This window comes from Dysidea avara, chromosome 4 (assembly GCF_963678975.1).
Source record: "Dysidea avara chromosome 4, odDysAvar1.4, whole genome shotgun sequence".
NCBI lineage: Eukaryota > Metazoa > Porifera > Demospongiae > Dictyoceratida > Dysideidae > Dysidea > Dysidea avara.
The window spans coordinates 2416035-2440985 of NC_089275.1; the positions used below are offsets into that span (position 1 = coordinate 2416035).

Here is a 24951-nt window from a genome sequence, read left to right on the forward strand (position 1 = left end):
CGTAATGCCGCACAACGGGTACAACTGGTGGGGATGAGTAGAGTTGAGAAGAATCGAATTATTGTTGATCAACTAAATATCGCTGGACCAGGTGCGCTGGAGAACTTTTGTGAGATTTTGAGGAGGAACAAACAACAAGCGTTCATCGCAGAGAAATTGGAGAAATGTGAATGGATATATTCGCGCGTAGCCAGACCACTTTTCCTTTGCCTGTGGGCCGGGATCACAAATAGAAAAGTGGCCTGGCTATGTGAGGCTACTTGCCATATGTATTAACTCAGTGTTGCTCTACAGGTGTCCATTCGACTACTAACAAACGTCCTACTGTGAAGTACAGTCCAAAAGATGTTAGCAGATTACAGGCCAGGTACCTCAGATACTTGTCCACTGACTCGCTGAACTATTATGTTCGACTGGCTCTGGTGAAAGGAGAAAAGGTGACAAGAGCAGATAAGAACTTGGAAGAGATAACAAGACTAACATTACAAGGACAAGTTGATGAAATATTGTTGAAGAAGGAGCAACTTGGTGAGCTGAGGGACATCTTCCACTACCAGAACAAACCTTGTCCTCGACTGATACTAATAATGGGAGGCCCAGGTGAGTATTACAAAGTATTAGTCACCAATACATAGGCCTAATAAGGAAGAAGCTAGCTTGGCCGCCACACCAGTGTTTTATAGCAGGTCTACTTTTACAAAACGAAACAATAATTCCCCCATCTTCAGCAGTCTTACTAATTTTTTCTCTTCTTTTTGTGCACTTTGCAAAGCACAAATACATTATCTATTTATAATTACCTTCAAATTTGGTATGTCTACTATAAATGCAAAGGCGAAAATCTAAACGGTAATTGGGCAGTACCGTATATCAAAACAGCTAAGCTGTAAAAAAAAGCATGCAGCCTCCAAAAAGCCAAGGAAAACTAAGGTGGCGGTCCAGAAATGATAGGGTAAGGGTAAAAATCTCAATAACAGTTCTGGTAAACTCCTCCTAAGGATTTGACACCAGTTTCACCTGAATTGTCATTAATAAGTTTTTTTAAACCATTAACCTATGTACCCGTGTCACAGCCATTTCTGGACCGCCACCTTGAATTTCACATATTTTGGAAGGTCACGCAGCTTGGCTATTTTGGTATAGTTGATAAAACATATTTCCATAGTATGGCCAGGACTTGCCTTTTCATATCAACAAATGTAGTAACAACATTACATGTGATAATCACAACCATCACGGAAGTCATGAGTTATGTATATAAAATGGATCTAGTGATTGTACTCACGCTGCCTGGGGTGATTGGTCACACGGTACATGAACTGTTAGTTTGCACTGGCTTGAGTGAATGGTTGTACTGGCACCTGATATGGACTATAGTAATTAGCTCAAGTTGCAAGTAGGCATGGCATTATTAGTGTGTCCATAGTAGTAGGCCTGGAAAATAATCACCCAAGCCAATACGAGTGAAACCATTGGATTTATTATATAAACATGCATAAAAAATTGATTATGGGTCAGCAACTGGTACATTCTGGCTATGATGAACAGACAAATTGATAACATGGAGAATTTTGGTTACGCAAGTTAATCAATGTTATTAAATAATTTTTGGCATAATTATGGAGTTTACTGATGGCCTAGATGGGTAAGCTTGCTAGAGTGGTAATTTCATGTAGAGTGTTAATTTTGTGTTATCAGTAATGTGGGTGTGGTCTATATTCAGAAAACATGCAGAAACACTTTCTATAGCACTAGTTCTCAACTTATCCCAATGTTTTTAAACTTGTAGCAAGGATATCAAAATGCTTCCTGTCTGAGTGGTTTTATGGCCAAATCCAAGTCATGCAGATCATGTGAGTATTAATTGATCCCTACAATCAATTTTGGCCTTATTGTCTGTATAATTGCTGTCCAGGCTACATGTAGCCTGGGAGAGTCGTCAACTGGACTACATTGTGAATGTAGCCTGGGCGACTGAAAGTGTTGCATTTAATAGTTGTAATATTGGGTATGAGTAATTTGCCTGATATAATATGTACACAAGTATACAAGGGCCACATGCCCGAGTGCGAGTACATATGTATCAGGTAATTCACCACTGCCATGTTATAATTATTCCGCTAAAGTGACTTACTACAAGTGTGGGACATGCTTCGCAAGTATATTTATATGGCCATGTGAATTTTGATTGTGGATAAATTATGTAAGAGTAATGGTAATGTATTACTGAGACCAAAGATAAGATCAACTTGAGCCGCATCAAAGTACTTACTTACTTTCTAACCATGAATAAACTAAAGTTGTGAATATGTTCACAACAAACAGCTAAATCCATCAAGCCCATTATAATAACCCACAGACATGCATGATTAGATTAGCTATGTGGGTGTGCTTGATTTAGTGTAGCCATGATGGTGCTGCTAATCCTTGTTGCAGTGTTTCATATGTAGAGAATGCATTCCCTCAGTACAAGAAACTCCCACAGAGCGCTGCTTCAAATGTACCATTGTAAATTTGATTATACAATTTACACATTCGAGTGTGTAACCTACCACTGTAAATTCTGGGCAGATGTTTTCCATGATGGCTAATCGTAAGAGGCCAAAACTTTGTATGACAATTGCTGATGACCTAAATAATGTAGTAGTGTATAATCATCACACTGTGAGTCAGCGTTATACTTCTAGAGCCGCTATTACGGTCCATGCATAACTTCTGTGGGTATCTTAGCACTTATTATACACAGTTACATGAAGGTTGATAAGAAACATCATTTCCCCAGGATAGAGTGATTAGAGGTACACATTAGTGAATAAGCTTGACTAAGTGAAGACGTATTTTAAGAAGTCTTATGATATCGTTGTTATAGAAATTATGCCTTCTTTACACTGCAAGGGCATGGTGTTGTATCTCCTTAATCTTTGCTCTGGTAGTCTTTCTCAAAACCTGTATGCCAGGAATCTGTTAAAAAATTCATTGCAGTCAGGGACGACTGCTGGACTTCCACCATAAGTGCCTTGCCCCTGACATCAAACCAGGTATCTGTCAAATCAAACACCTGAGATGTCTGTTGAGGCCACGGAAAAGGCATTTACAATTAGAGTCATGTGTGACCATGTTGTCAGTGTTGCTTTCACCTTCATTGACAACTTGTTCAACTTCAACAACCTTAGCTCAAATCTTTACTCTCGTGTAAAAGTGTGTACCTAAACCAATTATCCCAAGTTTTTTGGATGCTTCAAAACTATTAGGTTGCCAGAAATGTGCAGACAAAAGTGCAGGCACTAATATCGATCTACTGTACTGAAAAATATCAATAAGAGGTTAATTCACATGCTTTCATAACCTTTATTGTCAACCGGAATGCTTAAACTGCCTGGAAGCTAGTTTATAACAGGCACTATAGTTTGCCTTCAATTTCTATGTACAGGCTGCTTTAGCATGTAAAGCTTTACACACATACATTGTAATATACATACACATGTTTTTCAGAAAACAATTTCGGGATACCAGGTGTGCGCCCACAGCTGCCTATGGCTGCACACCTGATTTAATGTAAAACTACCAAGTGGTGAGAAAGGGTGCACCGCCTTCCAAAAAGGGGCTGGGTGAAAAAGTAAGGGGTGAGATAAAAGGCAGCAGTCAAGAAATGGGTTGATGCAATTAAATCATCAATGTCATCATCTATTGGTATTAATATGTGACTGGATCTGCGAAAACCCGACACAATAACGCAAGCCTAAATTTCCAGTATAAAGCATTTAAAACAATTGGTGAAACATTTGCATATTGTTGAAAAAATTCCGTAAATTTTTGAACGCCTCTTTCTTAGTGAAGGAAGGGACTAACAATGAAAACCTGGATATCATCTTATTCACCTACTCAAGAGGAGTTAGAAAATCATTGTTTCGTTGCAGTAGATCCAAGGATATGTAAGTTATGAACTTTTATTTATGTAACATCAAGGCGATCGTATGCAATCGATATTTCTTCACGAATTTTGCCTATGTATGTAGTGAAGAAAGGTTAGTTAAGGACAAACTTACCCAGTAGATGATTCCCCTGTACATGGCGAACACGATGGTGAAAATTTTAGCCCAGTACGTCCATTCTTTCGTAAGTTACAACTGTTTTAGTAAGCGCCTGTATTATACTTTCACTATACTTGCTGTACAAATCGATTTTTCTGTTGTTGCTACTTTTTAGGGCTGTAACTCCCAAAGCTATTGGCATATGAGGCTGAAACTTTGCTAGAGAATATACTTGGCTAAGTAGATTATAAATATTTAATAAACAGGAATTCGAAAAATGCACTATTGTGTCGGGTTTTCGCAGATCCGGTCACATATCATTGTAACCATTTGCTGGTTGAAACTTTCTTATCCCTGGCCTTTTATAGAAAAGAGAGGTAACCCTTTTCACAGTAGTGTAATAAATTTATATACTGGTTGTGCAGGTATAGGCAAGACGACCCTTGCCAATGAGATCTGTGTGAAGTGGGCTAAAAAGGATGGATTTTTAGCCAAAGACTTTGATATTGTTATCCTGATAACATTGAGGGCAGTCCAACAGAAGTCACTTGCAGAAGAGATTGAAGAACACATCGGACAAGGGATGTATGAGCAAGTAAAGAAGTCAGCAGGTTAGAGATGTCTACTGATCCTGGAAGGATTAGATGAGATGGCAGCTGAACGTCGAGAGAGTGATCCATTTTTAGAACAAGTGATGAAGTGTACATTGTTAGAGGAAGCCACAATAATGATCACATCAAGACCACATGCTTGTGACAAGCTACACGCAGGCAGGAGAGTAGAAGTGGTAGGATTTGGTAAAGAAGAAATTCGAGAGTTTGTGGAGAAGTCATTTCCCAATGATGCGAAATGTGTTGAGGAGTTTACACAGCAGCTAGAGGAGTATCCTCATTTAGAGAGTTTGTCGTATGTGCCTATGAATTTAGTGATGATAGTTGATATATTTGAGTGTAGTGAGAAGAAGCTTCCATCCACCATTACTCAACTGTACCGACTGTTCATTGTGATGACACTAGAGAGACAAGTTAGGAAGGAGAATGAGAGGAAGCAATTGTGTTTTACTGTACCAGCAGCAGATAGTGTTGACGAGAAATTGTGCAAATTGTTAACAGGTGTCCCCAAAGAAGCACTGTCCACATTATTGTTATTGTGCAGGTTAGCTTATCTTGGCTTCTTTGATTGGTACTCTGATAGGGAAGATAAGGAATGGAGAATGTGGAAAGATCCAAAGATCATCTTCACTGTAGCGGACCTAAAGGAGTGCGGTATAGAGGTGACAGCCGAGTGGGATGGGTATGGCATTTTGAAAGTTACACACACTCACCAGTTACCCACAGATAGTATAACATATAATTTTGCCCATTTCACCATCCAAGAGTTTTTGTGTGCTGTTTATATATCAACATTATCACAAGAAGAACAGCAACGTCTATTGAGTGAACACTTTAGTGACTATCCTAATGTTTTCATATTTTTGTGTGGATTAACAGGATTAGTGTCCAGTGAAATGTACGAGTTTGTATGCTCAAAGATAAATGAATCAACACTTGTGGAGACTCCTACAGAGGTACTATTGAGGTGTTTGTATGAGAGTCAGCAGACCAGCCCACTTCACTCTGTCAAACCCATTAGATTGTATGTGCATGGAGCTTCATTTAACTTTTTGCAACCTTATAACTTGCTATGCTTCTCCCACGTGCTGTCGTATTGTCCAGTTTTGGAACTCAATGTGTCACTTTGTCATATTGGAGACAAAGGAGCCGAATTGTTAGCTAAGCATTACCCAAACAGGAATACTACTGGCCAACTACTGGAAGTGTTTACATTCACTGGCAATGATCTCACTGTTGATGGGCTGGTACATGCATTGAAGATTGTGAAGACAAGTAAGCCCCACTATTTGCTGTTGGTACCTCACTGAGTTGTATATGTTAATGTGACGTCTACTGTTACCATTGCAGATATTGCCTCATTAAGAGTGTTAGATGTTGGTGGTAATCCTATCGGTGATGATGGGATGTTATTACTATCAAGTACACTTCAGTACAATACCATCCTGACTGAGCTGATGGTATCAGACTGTGGATTATCAGTAAAAGGTAGTTTAGTATGAAGTTTAAACTTTTTTTTTTCAAATGGAATGCTGTTGTATGAGATTACATTCACATGGCTGCATATAGAGTTGTATCAGTGTACGCACAGTTTTGTGACTGATATGAAACATATTACGTATGTCGTTTTGGTAACTGGTATGATATTTTCATGTACTTAAATCAAAAACACATTTCCACTTGTTTTTTTTCAGTACACTATACTCTATGAGGCATAGTGATACTATATATTAGGGACTGCATGCATTTTTGGTGTGTGATGAAGATACCAACCTTTATAGAACTTGTTTTACTCAAAGAAAGTACTAAAGATTCAATGAAACTTAATTCTTCACAAATAATAACTTTAAAAAGTTCTTCCACATGTCCTAGATATTTTAGTAGTTTACTGTTGAAATTTTAGGATTCAGTAATGTGCTAGTATAATGTCAATATCATGGAGCAAACACCGAACTTGTCAAGTAATGTTTAAAAGTTTTTACTTTGTTACACTCAATGTATGATACCTATAGTTATGTAATTGATAGTTAACTGTTACTGATGTACTGCAGGTGCCATCTATATCAGTGAAATGTTTAAAAAGTGTTCACTACAAGTCCTTAGTGTGTACAACAACAACATTGGTGATGATGGCATCACTGCCATCGCAGGAGCACTTAGTAGCAACAGCCTGATCAGTGAATTGAATGTTGGTCAGTGTGACATTACTTTTAATGGAGCAGATTCACTTGCGGCAGGATTACTGGTCAACAACAGTATTAGGAAATTGCATGTCTGGGGTAATCCCATTACTGTGGAAGGAGCTTGTCTGATACTACAGTCAGCTATAAGCAATGGAGTCTGTCGAGAAGTGCTGATTAATGCAACATACCAGACTGATGATGAAGTAAAAGAAAAGATGCTCATGTTGAAACAGGGGAAGAGACAAAATCAAGTGGTAAGAGGCTGTGTGATGTAGGGGTGGATTACAGACCATCACCATCATGATTGTTACAAAGCAGTTGTAACATGGTATACAAATGGTTGTGCATATTGTTGCAACTATTCTCAAAGACTATTTTACCAGGAGGGAGCAAAGTGGGGAACTAAGAAACGTGGATATAAATACATACAGTGTGAGCAAAACATGTTTTATTAATGGGGGCCTAAAGCAATGCTCAGACAGGAAAACTTTTAAAAAATAGAAGAAAATATTGTCGAGAGACTAATACAGCAGATTAGTGCTAGCTGTATTGTTCAAGACATCCCTGTATTTTGCACACACAAGGATAGGCGATGCTTTAAGTGTTACGTAGTATTTTCTTCGTTGTCTTCATCTTCTAAGTTTTCATCTTGAGCATTCAAACTGCTTCAGTTCTCAGTCATCAACCTTGAGTAACCATATGATCTGTTTGTAGCCATAGAACTAGCAAATAGGGTTAGCTAGTTTGGCTAGTTTTAGTGAATTATTATTTATTATTATTACTGCTTTACAGTGATCAGCACTGAAGGTCATTAAGTGTAACACTCGCGATTTTTCTTAGCTGTGTTGTTTTATGTTGTTATTGTTAGTTTATGACTAATAAAATGCTCTTTGGTACTTTGATTCCGCTCCCATGCAAACTACCATATAATTTTGTGGTGTTTAAATACACTCCATAAGTGTCGACATGAAAGATTATAATGCCAACATATGATAAAAGGCAAGGTGCAGAGGACAGACACTTGTTGGAATACCAAAAGGCACATCCCAGACTTGAGTTAGGTAATATAAAGTAAAATGGTGGTTGTATGATTATGATGCATTGTTTAACATCTATTCTTGCGACTGTGGTCAGTCAGACAAGCCTGGAAGATTGGGAGTGGCCTAATTACCAATGTATTAGCAAACCACCAAAAACGTAACTTGGACACATTTCTCAATGTAAGATTAGTCTTAGCGTTCCTACTCCTTTCATGCTACAAATGGGTGTCTTTGATCTGCACGTACCCCATACCACAAAGCAGTAATAAAGCACCCATTGGTGTTCCAATTTGTAAACACTCTGCCATCAGAACTGTGGCCTTCAGGTGTCATGTTTATTTCATGGGTGTGCTTATAACTGTTATGAACAGGAGCAGCAGCAGCAACAAAAACAACATGAAAAGGTCCGAGACACAAAGAGTGATGCAGTGTGTCCTACAAGCAGTAAAGATGTTGTAAGACAGAAGGAGATCCCAGGTAGTAGATTGTGTTATGTAATGTAACAATAAGTTACCATTATAGCTAAAGATCACAATGTCCAGGTGAATGGGGAAGTATCCAGGTATGTGTGTATAACTGTTGTCATAGTGATTAATGTTGTCATGGTAGGGAGCACCACAAAAAGGAGTGTTGCAGCATTATGTAGCTTCACCATACCTGTTCGAGATACACTACAATTATTTAACATGTTCTAATTCCTTGTAGGAATATGTATATAGGTGACACTATGACTTGCACTGTGATTTTTAATGTTATCAAAGCAATGTCTAAATGTGATGTATTGAATACCATAGTGACAGCCTCTTCCCTTAATCTCTCTCTGTTTAAAAATTCCTTGTATCTCGTCTCTAATTTTTAAGGACTCAAAAGGTGAGGTTTAGCTAATGGTTGAACAGTCTTGTTTTTACTACTGTACATACTGTTTATAGCATAATATTATAATAGATAACTAAGCTTCTCAGTGAATAATAAGAACACCTTTCAAACATCAACTGGTAGATTTTAATAGCTCGTCTCTGGCTAGCATCAAAAGTGCATCATGGACTTACGTTGTCCTCCTAGTTTATGTTTTATCACTACTGTGTAGGTATTAATTTGCTGTATTGGGTAATGTGTTAGTTTTCCTCGTGTTGGACATGTAGTTTACTCTTGTCTTTTCTAACAGTTTTTGCTTTTGCCCTGTAGGAAGGACCTGTAATACGTAACTTACCTGAGTCACTTGTTTATGGGGTGCTAGAATTAGTGGCTCCAAGGCTATGCAACTGGTGATGTTATGTATATACTGTGTGAAACATGATCAATTGGATGAGATATTGTTAACATTATTGTGACAACTGTGCATGGAAGCTTCATGGGAAACACTGAAACAATAAATTATGTGACCAGATCTGCAAGAACTCCACATGTTGTACATTTATCAAATTCCATTTTGGTACACTTACTCTATCTACATAGTCAATCAATTTTTTTACCTGACTAGAAGTCAAGAGGTTTAGAAACAAAGTGGCAAAAACAGAAAGATCAATTTGTATAGTGACAATGTGGAATAAACTATATACATGTGCTTATAATCAGTCTTGTAACTTATCCCATAACATTCCCACATACCAGCAAGATTTCATAAAATATGACTCATGTGAGATTATACTCTTGATACCATGCAGGGATTACTAAGTCAATTCTTGCAACTCCATAGCTATATACCATATTAAGGTTATTACGTACATATAATGTGTAACTTCCCAAAGTTAGCTATAGCGAGCAGGTATGAAATATTCACCATTCTACTCATGTACAACCTTCTAACGCTGGACGTGGTCTTGTGCCTAATCCTAGCTAACACTGATGGCTGCTCAGATTCCTGATTGTCCATGTTCACCATCAGCAACAAAACGTAATACATTAATTTTTGGTAATGGGGGAAAAGTCAAGATACCAAGCCAGTACCTGTTTCCCAAGTACCTGGAACTTTAATGTTATCAAATGGAAAATATGTGTAGATTGTACTTTGTCACTATTGGGTATCAAAATAAATTGATGTATTTATCTCGGGTGCGTGCCACTGGATTGCATGTCCTGCTCATAATCTTCCATATTTTCCATGTAGCTAACAATGGTGGTTACTGTCAGACTGGGGACTGTAGTTGCAATAGTGAAATCAGTGTTTACTGATATGAATACCAGACAGAGCCAATTTTTTTTGGGCCCACATTCTGACTTAGAAAATTTTTCTCGTTTGGTGAACTTACCGTTTTTGGTTGTTTTACGTAAAGTCACATTACTCAGGGGGTTGGTGAATCTCGGGGACAAAACCCTCGAATCAACCCAGCTGGGTTCCTTGGGGTTCTTCTTCTCAAGTGATGTAGCGAAGTCAAGGAGCGAATTATACAGGCAGCTAGTCTTGCTACAGTAGGTGAAGATTTCCTTTGCCATCTCACAACACACTGTGACAAGATGACTGAAACAGATTCGCCATGGGCTGAACTTGCTGGGAGTGGAGGGAATGAAGGCTATAAGAACATGAAATAGTGAACACTGAATATATCTATATGGTATGATAGTGTAAACTACAATTGTTGGTTAGTTGGATTTCCTGAGACTACATGAGCAGCTATCTTCATTTGATATGCCAGTATGTCAGTCATTCAGTGTCCAGTTCAGCTCAGCTTGGTGACCCCACAAAAAGCACAGCTAAGTTTGCATCATTTACTCAGGTGAATTGGCAGGGAAGCACTCATTTTTGTGGGCCCACTTCTGAGTTAGAAAATTTTTACATTTTGTGAATTTAACGTTTTTGTTTGTTTTACGGAAGTCACATTGTTCAGGCATAGATTATATATTCCCCACCTAGGGAATATATAATATATGGCTTGCCATTTTCGAATCCTTTTAGTGTGCACATGCAGTACTAGTTTCAGTAGTAGGTGTTCTAGAAGCAGTTCCGTTGGGAGCTATAACATATACCGCCTATTACTCTATTGTAATCCAATACTATAGTGCTGCTGTGGTGAAGCTTTATGTTTTCTAAAGGAGATTGGTCATGCATCATAACCCTGGACGTGTCTATGCTTGTATTACTGTATGTTAGAAGTGATGCTGCTAATCACGTATTTGAATAATTGTTATGTGGTTGGCATATTTGATGACACAATGTGTGTTAATATTGCTCATTGTTTCAAATTGTCACAGGGATGCACTGATATAGAGCAGATGACTCAGGAGACACTGGAGCTGAAGGCAAAGACCTGCTTCCAGTCAGGCATCTGATGACACAGCTGAAAGAGGAGCTAAGGAACGAGACGGGTATCACCAAATAGCCGAGCTTAACCTTGCAGTGTAAGGGGGTGGGGCTAGACTGATGATAGTCATGTGAGACAGAGATAGTGTTTAGTGGTTTTCTACAACGTTGCAAGACAACTTGCAAGACACAGTTACTAACTTGCTACTTCTAGTTGTTCCTTCAGTGACACATTCCCCTGTACAACAACAACAAAGACAACTTCACACCACTATATACAAGTATCAAGAAATGTTCCACCAACTAGTAACAGCTTTACTACTCTCCCCCTAATGACTATTTACACATTAGGGTTACCGGTAGCAGGATGCTCTGGGAGCAACAATGTTTTTGAGATTAGCAAGTTAAACCTTGAGCTATTCTGATTGGTTGTTAGGAAGAGAGAGCTAGTCAGGTACAACAGATGATGACTTGAATTAGACAGCAAAGAGAGGTGCGTGATCTTATCATTTCTTTGTTAACTTCTCTTCCTTTGTGCTGGTGTAAACTATAAAGTATAATTATTCTCTTGTATAGAGGGGTTCTGCTGTAGTGTTTTGGGTGTTGTGTGGCTGTAATATAATGAGTGAACCCACTATGACAATTACGGTCATGTCACTAGGCCAAGAGTTGTAAGACCACTTCAATATAGTGACCTTGTCAAGTATTTAGGTCCCAAACACAACTGAGATGTACTTCATGACCTCATTTATAAGACCACCTCAATATACAGTAGTGACCGTGTCAAGTATATAGGTCCCAATTGGTGTTTAACTTGGTCCGTTGTTGGGACATGAAAACTCATGTACTGTATTAATGACCACTCCTATGATATGTTTATTATGGCAGCAGTTGGTTTGTTAGTAGTGCTATTTGGGAAGGCTATAATAAAGGAATTTTTTTGTGGGTGTTTTCAACTATACTATAAGGTAACAAAGCCATTGTTTTGTGCAGCATATCTGTGACAAATTGCATGGTACAAAATAAAGGTGATATGTGGGAACCGTTACTTGTGTACAATTATCTTGTGAGGTCATGTGATCTTGTCACAGGTGTTGACTGTGGTATTTCATAATGAGATGAATTGTATGGCACTATCACCATGATGACAACTTCAGAGACACTGGTATGATTTTTTTCACACAATCATTTGTGCTACTCCACTGTTAGGCAAGGTTAACATTACTGTGGACACCTCAACTAGTCCAACACGAAACGTAGCTACCCTGAGCTGATTTATGTGACATGTTGCCATAGTGATAGCTGTTGCAACACAAGGTTTGCATGACAACAGCATACTACTGTATCACATTTCTGCCATCGTAACAGGCCTACCAAATAAGCATACTTGAAGCCTTACTACAGAGCCCAGTGGGAGTGGTAGCACGGACCATAAAGGTGGGTGTGGTGATGTGTTGTTACCATCTTGGTGTGTGTTGTGAGGGCCATGTACTTCTCCAGCCTCAGAATGGCTGTGTTTCCAAGAAGCTATAACAAAGTGTCAACCCACATGATCAAAGCTGCTGAAGGACAGGTGAGCACCAACCACATTCACACAACTATTATTGTTGCCATGGTTACACAAAGGAGCATCACCACACAAACTACAATTGTGACGTTATCGTCTTAAAGAGTTCTACTTCATCAGTGAAGAAAACTAATGACACCATGGCAACCCGGTGTGACTTTACGTAAAACAACCAAAAACGGTAAGTTCACCAAACGAGAAAAATTTTCTAAATCAGAAGTGGGCCCAAAAAAAAATTGGCCCAGACAGATGGTTCACAAATGTACGAAAGTTGTTGCACGTCCGCTGACATCCAGCAATACAACAAGTAGTTTTGAAGGATGGATCATGCGCATGGAAGATTCTGATATGCTTATAACGTAGCCTGTTATGTCGAACTTCAGGTGCGATGCAGTGAACACGTCAAATTTGGGTGCGCACGACTGAATCATTCTAGGACAAGACAACCTGCATAGTTATTAGTACTTCAATAAAAGCCTTCATTTACGCCAGGCACTGTGGTTCTGTTGCCACGGCACAATTACGCCAGTGGCGTAGCTAGAAAAATTTTTTTACTGAGGCAAAGTTTATACATTGATGTAATTGAGAGGGTCTATGCTTGTGACTCGACTGATTCACAAATACTTTCAAGCATGGGTGGTACAGCATTTACAGGTTGATGCTCTGGTTGGATGGAAGAAACCGTTTCAGAAGACTGAGTATTTTTCTACATGTCATGCTCCAGCTCATTTAATGCTACAGTATACCATGCTTCAATTATTAGACTAGTTTAATTGTACTCAACACAAAAAAATAACTGACTTGATATTTTGAGTGGTCAGGCCATCCATGGACTGCAACATGCAGATGTCATAGTCATGCACACTATACTTTTTATTGATCTGATATCATATTTAAGTCAGAGATATCCGGCTCTTTCATGAAATAATCAACTACATGTGCTAAGCATGTCAAGCTAGGGGGTCTGGGGGCATGCTCCCTCAAGGAAATTTTTGAAAGTATATGCTTTGAAATGGCATGTGGAGGCTATTTTCATGATATACATGATCAATGAGCTCAATGCAATGCCATGCAGTTGATTCATTAAAACACTTTTTAAAAGTAATTTAAAGACAACTACATGTAAATGATTTAGACCAAGCAGTGTAAGAACACTGACTATAATTTACACTGAATGCTCTATTAGAGTATATTACAATGACTGCTCTATTAGAGTATCTCGATCTTTTTCCGCATACAAATTCATGTAACTGAAAAGTGCTCCAGGACTGTGTCACCATGGGCTCCGGCCTGCTTAGTACTACAGCCATAGATTCTATTGTGGTAAAGTAATGCTGCATAGTAACGTTTGAGTAGAATATTCAGGGTGCTAAAACTCAGGCCTGCTCAGCCTCAGTGAATTGTTGAGCAATTTTTTTACCGAGGCAGCTGGTTGCCTCAATGGTAGCTACGCCACTGTTAGTATCGTGCCCAGCCGGGTTCGCGCTAATGCGCAATTAGCGCGAGCCCTGCTGGGCACGAGACTACGCCACTGTATGCTCCAATTAATGTTCACTAAATTTCTATTAACGCACCTTTCGTATCTTGTGAGACGCCTCGTGAAACACCTGGGGAGATGCTTCGTGTTCACTATGAGTTGTTGAAGAAGTAGAATCGAGGAAACTGTCAAAGAGGGGGAAACAGAATCCAAATTGATGGTTTTAACGCGGGGTAAAAGGCAACAATGGATACGAGCTGACTGTCCTCTTGTTTCTGATGCTGTGTCAGAATTTCCCTACGTGGAATCAAGTTTGTGGGTATGTATTTTTTCCCCTTACTTTGGCCCCTTTTCTGTTACACCTTATTAGTCAGTAAGTCAAGTCACTAGGTCTAAGTCCTTGAAATTAGGTTAGGTAATCCTAAGGCTGCAGCACATGTTGCTGTCACCTTCAGTGCTGGTCACTGTAAAGTGTTAATAATAATAAGAAGTACCAGGTGTGTGCATTGTAATAGATTCATCAATTTTCTAGGTACAACATGAGTTTAAGGCCATAGTGTCCTTGGCGGAAGTGTGAAGGACAACATGAAAGAATAGTCTATGTGGTTTAGAAAAATTATTGAGTTGGGAAAGGTTGAAGGTACTATTAGGCCATTTATAAAGAAGCTCCTAGAATCTGTACATGGAGTTTGGATTTGGCCAGACCTGACGGTAAGCATGCACAACACGGACACATTTTGTTAACATTTTGTTTGTAGATGCACATAATGTGGCTTGTTTAGAACTACTATTGTGGCTGTTGTATCCTCATGGATTTCCAAAGGGTTTCATTTTTATCAAGTGTTTTGAGGTATGTTACTCTGTCAATTTGCATGATATATTCCATATAATTATATTCCCTACTTTTATTTGTGATTATTTTTATGATATTGTCTATTAATTTTTTTCAGAGATGTGATATTGATGTGGATAGTGAAGTAGCTACAATCAATCAGACAAAACCCTGTTTAGTTATTACTGGTCATCCTGGTGAAGTGGTCTCTCAGATATTTGTGTGCTGTGAGAAGCAGGTGTTTGTCACATCAAGATCTGTCCATGGTTTAATGGATTTAATGGCTGTGTATTTACGTTTGACGTAATCTTTCCAAAACACACCAATGCCATCCTGCTATTCATCATTATGTGTTCCAGCTTGTTGATGAGCAGCCACTGCCACCTACCATATTGAAACTTGTCAGCAATCTGTAAAGAATGAATTGACATAGTTAACTTTACAGGCTTGCAGTGTGTAAATTATGTGTTTTGACAAGTTTTTGTGTTACCTACTTTGCAAGTGAAAAAGATTTTTAACCTTTAATATTAGGTGTTAATAGAGTAGTGTTAATAGAATAGGGTAGTGATGGAAAGCCCAATGGTGTCCACTAACACCTCACAGGGTTATTTTAGATACTCTTCAAAGGGTGTAATGGGACACTTTTAGGGAGCCTGACAATAACAGCAGTTAAAACATCCCAAACAGTGTTCCATAAGGAACCTTGTTTTAACAGTGTACCTGTACCTTAAGCTTACTTGAATTGAGAGTGAGAGATGGCAGGAGGTAATTGCCCTATGCAAATCTTCACAAACAAAAGATAAACGGTCTTGATGAAGCCTTATATGACAAAATGTTATTATTGTCTCTGTATAATACCAATGTTTAGGTGTGCCTGTAAATACATAGTATATTCAGCATCATTTGGAATAAACAAGTATTACAGAGACTGCAAACAATGTCCCAACACAACACAGATGTAACCCAAGAATGAAACTCAAGTAACGGATATCACCTATCACAGTAACATCAATTGCACAGTAGACAACACCTGTATTACTAGAAGTTCAAGCATGCAGGCATTCTATTTATATGTAGTACTGTAGTAGATTTGTTATATAGAACAATAATTATTTGCCGGATACGTAATGCCATCCTTTCACACATCAATATGCAATAACTTGAGTTCATGCATCACAGCCAGGAACAGATGTGGTATTGTCATATAAAATGAAGAGACCACACCACCACATTATTGTCATCACAACACTAAGCTGTTCACCGAACATTGTTCAAGGAGAGATAACAAACAAATAGCAATATATATACTTTAACAGAGTACAACAATGATGTATGGTTATGTCGCTATCAGCTACTGGTTGCAAACAGCTTGAGTGCATGGAACCTTTAACCCAGGGTTATTTGAAGGCTGCATCCTTTTCCCACAAACTATATAATTATATAATGTAAGTTGGCTCAGTTCAAAACAGTTACAATGCATTATCTAATAAGTAAATACATCTACGTATATATATATATATATATATATATAATTTTAGCTGATATGCATTAAACATTACTGAATATAGAGTTCAAGCTGATCAATCAAGGTAGAGCCAAATGAAAATCCTGCTTCTCTACATATCCTAGCTTCTATGTCATCTGTAGTGGTCCCACTGAACTCCCGGTAAAACCATGGTTGGGTAGGGTTGTCACAACAGTTGCTAGTGATGCAACCAGATCCGTCCCACAACGGGTCATTGAAGTAGTAGGCAGAAAGGTTAAGTGTATTAATACCTCCTGATTCACAGTAATAGTTAGTTCCTACAAAGGGAGAAGGAGAAAACTCAGAACCTGGAGCACACGGACAATTATATTGATCATTATCATCTGCCAGACCATCATATAGTCCATTGGCATATGTCCAGATATGTTGACGTGGGTTACCATGAGTGATTGATAGTCCATCAACATAGTAGCCATTTAAACTCTGGTTGCGGTTGTGATATGCCCAAAAAGCAACTGATGCTCCTTTCTGGTATCCTCTTGTTCTTCCACACACTCTCTGATAGCTTGTACCATTAGTGGAGAAGGTTGTAGAGGAACAAGTGTGATCAAAATCATTGACCACACGACAGAAGCTAACACCAGAGTAAGTGTCTTTACGCCATCCACTGGGACAGTCACCTCCTGTGCTGATATCAATGTTGGCAATTCTTCTCCATCCTCCTCCCACACCAGCACATGTGGAGATGAAGCCAGCAACAATTTCTGTCATGTTACAAAATGTCCATTGAGTGCCTGCATTAATACGATAATATCCTGACTTGTCAGCAGTTTCAGGGTTACCATTATAAATGTTCAAACAAGATGACCCGGTGTAGTTCATTCCACAATATACTTTCCTTGGCCCATCTAGTATCCAATAATACCCTGACTTGTCATGAGATTCAGGATTCTTATTATAGATCTCCTCACAAGACTCACCAGGGTAGAAAGGTGATTTAAACTGATACTCTCTACACTGCTCAGTAGCCATCACCAGTTCCTTAGTGAGGATCACTGATATGATGAAGATCACTGACAACATTATCAGTATAAGTTGCATGGTACTGGCCTGTAAGCAAAAGGTTTATTATATTTATCTAATAGAGTGTAGGAGTGAACTGTGCAATTAACAAAGAGGAAATTAGTGGCTACTCCACCCAAACATGGGTAGGTCACATGCAAAATGGTTATTAACAGGAACACAGCATAAGGAATGAAGCCTTATAGAAATGCAGCTTTGCCAACTATGGCTTCATAACCTCAAATTGGATTATATTGACTATGAATTTGCTCCTTGAGCAGGTCTATAACAAAACAGTCAGTGTTGCATCTGGACAGAAGTTAAATAGCAAGTTAACAGAAACGTTAAGTGCTGGCATATACTCTGACTAAGAGTACATAATAATAAAAATAAGAGAGAGTGTCCTATTGGAATATATAGACTCCCAAAGGCACTGAGTCAAGCGATGATGGAACAAGCTGTATTCACCCAATGTGCTAAATGCTTTGATCTACAACAACTCAAGAGATAATTCAGCAGAAGTCAATGATGTGCAGTCCCATTGATCAACAAGCCTTTCACTTGACTTCAAAGTGTTACAATAAAACAAGAATATCTCAAAGTTTACTGATAACTTGACTCAGTGCATTTGTAAGTACCTCATAGAGAGTTGGACACTCTCTTATTTTTATGTACTCTTGCTCTGACTCCTGGAGGCTCTGGCAGAGTAGCTATTTTCAACCCAAGAATAATTATTTTAATGAATCATTTTTATGTTACGTAGCTATGCAGTAAAAGAGAAAATAATTAGCTAATTATAGTACTGTTTTAAATTGCAGGCGGAGAAAGCCAGATCTCAGTAGTGAGCTAGCAGAGGCACTAGCAGATTTGGAGCAGTGTGACATCTATATTCAACTCATGATTCTGTGATTTACATTCACATGTTGCAATTTAATACAAACACAAGAAAAAGTAATTACCTTTTTCATAGCAAATGGATATGTAGGCGTTTCAGCTGTGAAGCTCCCACACGTATGTCAACGCTCGCCACCAATAATATATTGCACTATATTTATAAATACTTTTCTAATTACAATTACGATGCTTCCTTCCTGTTACTAACCTTGCTGGGTCACATGACTAGGGACCCGCCGATTATGCTGGCATAATTATGAGCATAATAGGTGTCTGAAAGCATTGAGCATAATGCTAGCATAATAGGTAGAATATGTAATAGTATAGCTATCACAGAAAGATCGATATACTCTAATAGAACAGTCAGTAACTCTAATAGAACAATCACATAGCTGACTGTTCTATTAGAGTATATCGATCTTTTCTGTGATATGCATTTTGACAAGTAAGTTTGTGCTTCAGCCACTTATTATTTATCCATAAATTGGAAATTATTAGCAGAGCATGAGAACTGAGGCATAAATAATTGGGCATAATTTGAGCATAATGGGTAAGTATTGAGCATAAATTTAAGCATAATAGGTAAATTTTTGAGCAGTGCAGCATAGCATAATAGGTAAAATTATGAGCATAATCGGCGGGTCCCTACACATGACAGTGTTATGTAAACATGCAGTTAACTCGAGGTATGTATCAAGAAATGAAAACTTGCTAAACATTCCCAATTTGTCCATTAGTTTATTACACTCAATTATGAATGCTTGTATATGATTTCTCAACATGGTCAATGTTGATCATAGGGTATATCCATCATGAGACAGAAATACTGAATATGCTAAAGCACTACCTGTACTGAAGGTACATGACAAAATTAGTTATGCCATACTTAAGTAAAAATCTGTAATATTTACAATACACACTGCAATGTACGTAGTACGTTCAGTGTATTATTGTATAGCTACATATTACTGGCATCTTCCAGCAATTGGTCACATTCCTACAGGTAATTTGTACTGTGTTTAAAGCAATTAATGCAGGTGACTCACAAGGGTGTAACAACTTTTACACTTCTTCGAATGGCGGTAGCTCCTATTACTAAATGTAACCAGATAATTCATTGTTCAAATCAAACCCTGCAAACCTGTTGTTCTACTTTTGTCTTGTTGCCATAACTCCTACTACCAATGACAGCAATTACTACTACATCATATCACACAGTTTACCTCTTCTCAACTTATACTCCTAAGTACTTACTTTACCACCTTAGGTTACTTTGGGCTCCACAAAGTGATATTTGGTAAGAAATGGTATCACTATAACCAGCAAAACCCATAAACATTTCTTTTTTGTGCCCACAACTTAAAACCCACAATCGATGTGATACCACTGGACTATTCCATCTGCATCCAGGAAGGAATGATTAAGTTTATTATGCCCTGAATACCTTTCACATATACTTTTGTCATAATACTAGCTGTAAAATGTTTAACTTTGGTGGCGTACATTATTCTAGTAGTATTCTAACTTAGTAGTATTCTAGTGTGTTCTAGTAAACTTATAGATGTACATGGTATTCGTATGGCAAAACAAGTTACAGACTTACCACCTTGAATCTCTGGGACTAATAAAAGGGGATAGTTGTGGGCAAAGGCTGGTGGTAAGTGACATTAGGTTATACAAATGTACTATATATAATGGTAGATGTACAACAAGTACTGTATAGGTCAGACTATAATAGCAATCTGCACCACAGTACAGTTGAAAATTATGTGTGTGTGTACATTATCACTTACATTTAATTTACCATTTGATTAAGAGTACCAAACTTGTGATAGCTAATTTTCTATTGTGGTCAACCATTTGATTAAAACCTTATACATACAATCAAGAGTCCATAATATTATGGACTCTTGATACAATGTTGTCTATTCAATTCTTCTATTAAGAATCATCAACTGCCTACAAACATTGTCACATGTCTGGTTACCCCTAGCTAAATATGGGATGAAACATTCCCACAGGGAAGCCATAATGCCCAGATGGTATATAGTGTATTTAAAAAATGCGTGATATCAAAACCGCATGCATGCTTAAATATTGTGATTACCGACCAGTATATCACCCAGCTCTACTATTTACTTGAACATGATGATGACCACACCCTTTTATAATAATAACACAGTGAAAAGGTATAGTGATCATGGTAGGCTAGAGGCTGACTTAAGATACTCTAATACAGTAGTCACCCTACTTTTAGATATACTCTAATAGAACATTCATGCAAATATGAAAGTATTAACAGATTTGTCAATGTGATAAAGGAACTTTATGGAGAAGATGTAAAGTGTTGGTTAATCGGTTTTATAATTATTGAGGAAGGAATATTTCTACAGCAGACGTCAGCGTTATAGGTGGGTGATGCAAACTGAGTATGAGCAACTATTGCTAGTTGCATCTTTTTTGTCATGCATGGACCTCCTATATCACATCATGGGAATAGATAGACCTCCTATATCACATCATGCACTTGGGTGTACAAAACGCATTCTCACTACACTTAGTTTGTATATAGCAAAATTGAAGTCTATCTGATGTCTGTATAGCTAATGGTATAATGTCATGTATAATAGTTATTTAGCATATCCATCCATGCTGCTGCAAGTTGTGTCACTTGTGTAAGCAAGTGTAGTTTAATGGTAGAGCACTTGTAAAAATATGAAAAATAGCACTATCATAATTATTTCCCCCAAGATATATTGTAAAATTTCAATACTGCCCAGCCATACTCATTGTAATTAATGGTTTGGTTTGCAACTTTGCACCATTATGCAGGATTTTCGTAGATCCAGTTTATGTTGCAATAGCTCTTGGACTTAAAGTTGAATTTACAATTGTAGTTGATTCTAGAATCTAGTTGTATAACACAGTAGCATTCAACACATCTGTGGGCTGTTCCATGTTGTCACAAGATTTGACCAATGGCAGCGACCATGGCCACACTTGTTGATGACATAGCTTGATTGTTGAGAATACATATGCAGATCAATGTCACGCTGTAGTTGGCTTTTTCAGTACTTGTTCCACCTTACTTTATAGCATACTAAACTCAATGATTTTCACTTAGGTTCCCTGGGCTAGTGGTAAACACCATCGTACAGGCTCTGCCTTCTGTGCAAACCCTCCAGTGCCCCAACCGGTTGACTTAATAATAATAAAACATTAGTTGAGAGGTCTACTGTCTAAAGTAAACAAGCAATTTTGGTTATACCTCTAAAGTAAAGAGAACCCTCCACATTACGGTGAGCTCCCCTTTTATGTTGAGGACAACTCTGCACTGTCACCTGAATAAGTTCCAATCACCATTAATTACAGACATGAAGAACAATTTGTATGTGGATAATATCATTTCTGGAACCGATGGAGAGGCACAAATTGTCAAGTATTACATAGAGGCCAGAGCAATGATGCTGGGGGCAAAGTTTAATCTGCTATCATGGGCATCTAACAGTAAACAACTTCAAGCCATAACTACAAGTGATGATGTAGTTGACAAGAACCTCACAGTCAATACAGTTGGATTATACTGGAATACTTGTACTGATGTGATCACGTTTGCTTCGAAGGTCATCATCTCATCAGATCCCTCAGTCACCTCTAAATGAGAAGTACTGCAGCACTCTGCAAGGTTGTATGATCCTCTTGGATTCCTTACCCCAGTGACAGTGCACTGATGCAAGAGCTCTGGCAACAGAAGATCAAGTGGGATGAACCCCTTGATGAGCCTTACAGGACTAGAGGGCAAAATACAGCCAGAGATATAGATGAGTCCTCCAAGGTGGTATTGCCCAGATGTTACTTCATGACATCAGGTATTGCTAAACAAATATTACATGTATTTGCTGATGCTAGTGTTAAGGCTTATGGGGCTGTTGCTTATTTTTGTGAAGAGCGTTTGTCATGGCCAGAACCCGTGTAGCACCACTTAGGCGCAAACTTTACCTAGATTTGAGCTTATGGCAGCTGTTGTTGCTACAAGGCTAGCTACATTTATCCAGTCTTCAATGGTGCCCTTACTAGACTGTTCAAACATTCAATTGTGGAGTGACAGTCAAATTGTTTTTCACTGGGTGAACAGTAAGAAGAAACTTAAGCCCTTCGTGGCAAGCCGTGTGTCAGAAATCACTGAATCATTTCCACCTACAATGTGGTCCAACTGCAGACAATCCTGCAGATTTACTCACCAGAGGCAATAGTGTAGAATCATTCGCTAATTCCAATATTTGGAGGTATGGCCCAGTTTGGCTTGGTAATCCTACCAATTTGCAAGTGGCCAGTTTAGAATCATTCTAAAGTGCTACATCTACAAGTAGATGATGGTGAGACAAGGCTGTTCAAAGGGAATACAACCTCCAGAATCTGGTTTACATTACATAATCAACATTGTTGATTACAATAGCTTGGACAAGCTACTTAGTGTTATGGCTTATGTATTAAGATTATTTACAATGCATGATCATCCACATTTCAAGGAAGTCAGGTCCAATTACACCACAAGAATATGGTGATGCTCAGATTAAATGGATTCGTCACAGTCAACAGCAAGTTTACTATAAGGAAATCACTAATTTAACTGCCAAATCTACTTCCCATTTGACTCTGGTACGTCAAATTCGTTTATTTCTGGATGACAACAAAGTCATTCGTTGTGGTGGCAAGATACATAATGCTCCTGTGAGTGAACTGACAAGATTTCCATATTTGTTACCTTGAAATCTACAACCCTGTCCACACCAAACAGCACCGTCACTGCCATCCATCAATGGTACTGGATTCCTGCTGTAAGACAGTGTGTCAAGAAGGTCATAAGGCAGTGTGTTATTTGCAGGGAACTTTCAGGTGCAGCATACAAGACCCCAGATTCTCCATCATTGCCAAAGTCACAAGTGCAAGAGTCTCCACCTTTTACCACCACAGGAGTTGGAGCTATTATAGGGAAATGGCAAATTTAGAGAACAAAGTTTACATCTGTCTTTTTACTTGTGCTGCAACGAGGGCAGTACATCTAGAGGTAGTAACCGACTTGAGAGAGGCATCTCCCTGGAGGCATTCAGAAGATTTGTTTGTCATAATTCTTTGCTCCATACAATAATTTCAGACAATGCCTCATCTTACCACTCAGCAGCTGATGAACTAGTCCAATTGTTTGAATCAATATCACTTTGGGCAAAAGGAGTTGATGGCAATTTATACCAAAATGTGGACCATGGTTTGCAGGGGCATAGGAAGATATTTTAAGTTAGGGGTGCCCAGTGGTAGAGCTGAAGAATGTCCAAAAAAAAGGTCTCGAATGTGACTGCTTTATTAGAGTCATTGACTGTTCTATTAGAATATCTCGATCTTTTACAGTGTGCTGACGCCCTCTGGTTACGCTGGTTTGGGGGGTTTTGGGAACGCCTTATTGGCCTAACCAAAAATGCTATAAAGAAAGTTTTAGGGAGAGCATTTGTCAGTCTATCTACCCTGCAAACGATAGTTGTTGTAGAGGTTCACCTCAATAACAAACCACTATTATTTTTATTATTATTATGTATAATTGGTCCACTGATCATGACCTATGTTTTATCAGAGTTTGATGATCCTGATCCATTAACTACTGCTCACCTTCTATATGGAAGATGCATAGAGTCTTGTCCCACTACCACACATGAGTTAAAGAGGATGGACTGAATGATCCGGTCTATGGATTATTGATCGCTTTGTCCGGTTATTGATTGCTATTCCGGACAGATATATTGGCTTCGTATTCCTAGTTGCTTCAAGCGTTCGGGCTGAAATTTTATATTGGAAGTACTTTAGCCTAGACCTTTATACGCTCCAAATTTTAGACTGATCGGTTTATCCGTTTGGCAGCTACAGGTGTCCGGGAAAAGGATCGTCCGGTTATTGATGACTTACTCTATTTGTTACCAGAAGGTTTGTTGTAAGTTGTTTTTAGTGTTGTTATTGGGTTTTATTGATTGTTTGGATACTAACAAGCACTGTGGGGTATATGAAATCTGTTTTTTACAGCATGTAAATGTGGTTTCTAATTAATGTTCATTATAAGTGTTCAGTCTCTTACTTTCGATTGGATCATTATGTTCTGGTTTTTTTGCTTTGTGTATTGTAGGGCACAATTTCTTGAGTAATTTGGCTTTTAGGTTATGTTTTATGGAGGTAAATATTACTAATACAATGTGTACATGTCGATGTATATTATAGATATGATACTAAGTTGTTGTAACTGTTAATGTTGCTGTTGTCTCATTCAATGAATGAGGTCTTATTTCCGTTATCAATTTCCTTGTTTTATTGTCCACAACCAAACTACAGAACACAGTAATCAATATCTTAGATAGCAAACAAAAAACCTCAGTATAGCTAGCTAAATATTTGGCAATGAAGACTCACAAGGTAAGGATCATGGATACTATAGGAACCAAGTGGGAAAACAAAGTTCAGCTGCAAAAGACTGACAATATGCATGGAAT

The 24951-nt window shown here is 38.3% G+C and overlaps 2 protein-coding genes and 1 long non-coding RNA gene across 8 annotated transcripts; 2 read left to right on the plus strand and 1 right to left on the minus strand.

Annotated features, from left to right (window-relative positions):
- The first annotated feature begins 31 nt into the window (after positions 1 to 31).
- LOC136254782 (NLR family CARD domain-containing protein 3-like) lies at positions 32 to 8626 on the plus strand. Its single transcript, XM_066047526.1, has 7 exons — positions 32 to 166; positions 4457 to 5917; positions 5993 to 6130; positions 6694 to 7079; positions 8237 to 8342; positions 8388 to 8427; positions 8475 to 8626. The coding sequence occupies exons 2-7, from the start codon at positions 4681 to 4683 to the stop codon at positions 8509 to 8511; spliced, it is 1944 nt and encodes a 647-aa protein (XP_065903598.1). The 5' UTR covers positions 32 to 166; positions 4457 to 4680; the 3' UTR covers positions 8512 to 8626.
- Positions 8627 to 10036: 1410 nt separating this feature from the next.
- LOC136253304 (uncharacterized) lies at positions 10037 to 15504 on the plus strand. Of its 4 annotated transcripts, none has more exons than XR_010700061.1 (9): positions 10037 to 10579; positions 11055 to 11596; positions 12195 to 12268; positions 12313 to 12540; positions 12604 to 12676; positions 12730 to 12851; positions 14680 to 14858; positions 14906 to 14997; positions 15098 to 15504. It is a non-coding gene; the product is annotated as an uncharacterized lncRNA (long non-coding RNA). The 4 variants fall into 4 exon arrangements; XR_010700062.1 differs by having other exon boundaries at positions 10038 to 10417; XR_010700063.1 differs by having other exon boundaries at positions 10057 to 11596; positions 12313 to 12420; positions 12472 to 12540.
- Positions 15505 to 16530: 1026 nt separating this feature from the next.
- On the minus strand, positions 16531 to 24175 carry LOC136252874 (uncharacterized). 3 transcript variants are annotated; one of them, XM_066045456.1, is made up of 3 exons: positions 18487 to 18553; positions 17308 to 17575; positions 16531 to 17259 (listed from the first exon to the last, which is right to left on the minus strand). In XM_066045456.1, exons 1-3 carry the CDS (start codon positions 18493 to 18495, stop codon positions 16535 to 16537), a joined length of 1002 nt encoding a protein of 333 aa, XP_065901528.1. In that variant the 5' UTR covers positions 18496 to 18553; the 3' UTR covers positions 16531 to 16534. The 3 variants fall into 3 exon arrangements, with proteins under 3 accessions (XP_065901528.1, XP_065901527.1, XP_065901526.1); XM_066045455.1 differs by lacking the exon at positions 18487 to 18553 and adding an exon at positions 24083 to 24175 and having other exon boundaries at positions 16531 to 17575; XM_066045454.1 differs by having other exon boundaries at positions 16531 to 17575.
- Positions 24176 to 24951: the final 776 nt, after the last annotated feature.

Excerpts from the sequence above, each read along its gene's own strand:
- LOC136254782 (XM_066047526.1), top strand. The coding sequence starts at position 4,681 with ATGGCAGCTGAACGTCGAGAGAGTGATCCATTTTTAGAACAAGTGATG. Across the intron at positions 5,918-5,992 it reads ATTGAAGATTGTGAAGACAA|ATATTGCCTCATTAAGAGTG; the intron begins GTAAGCCCCACT and ends TTACCATTGCAG. Across the intron at positions 8,428-8,474 it reads GTGAATGGGGAAGTATCCAG|GGAGCACCACAAAAAGGAGT; the intron begins GTATGTGTGTAT and ends TTGTCATGGTAG.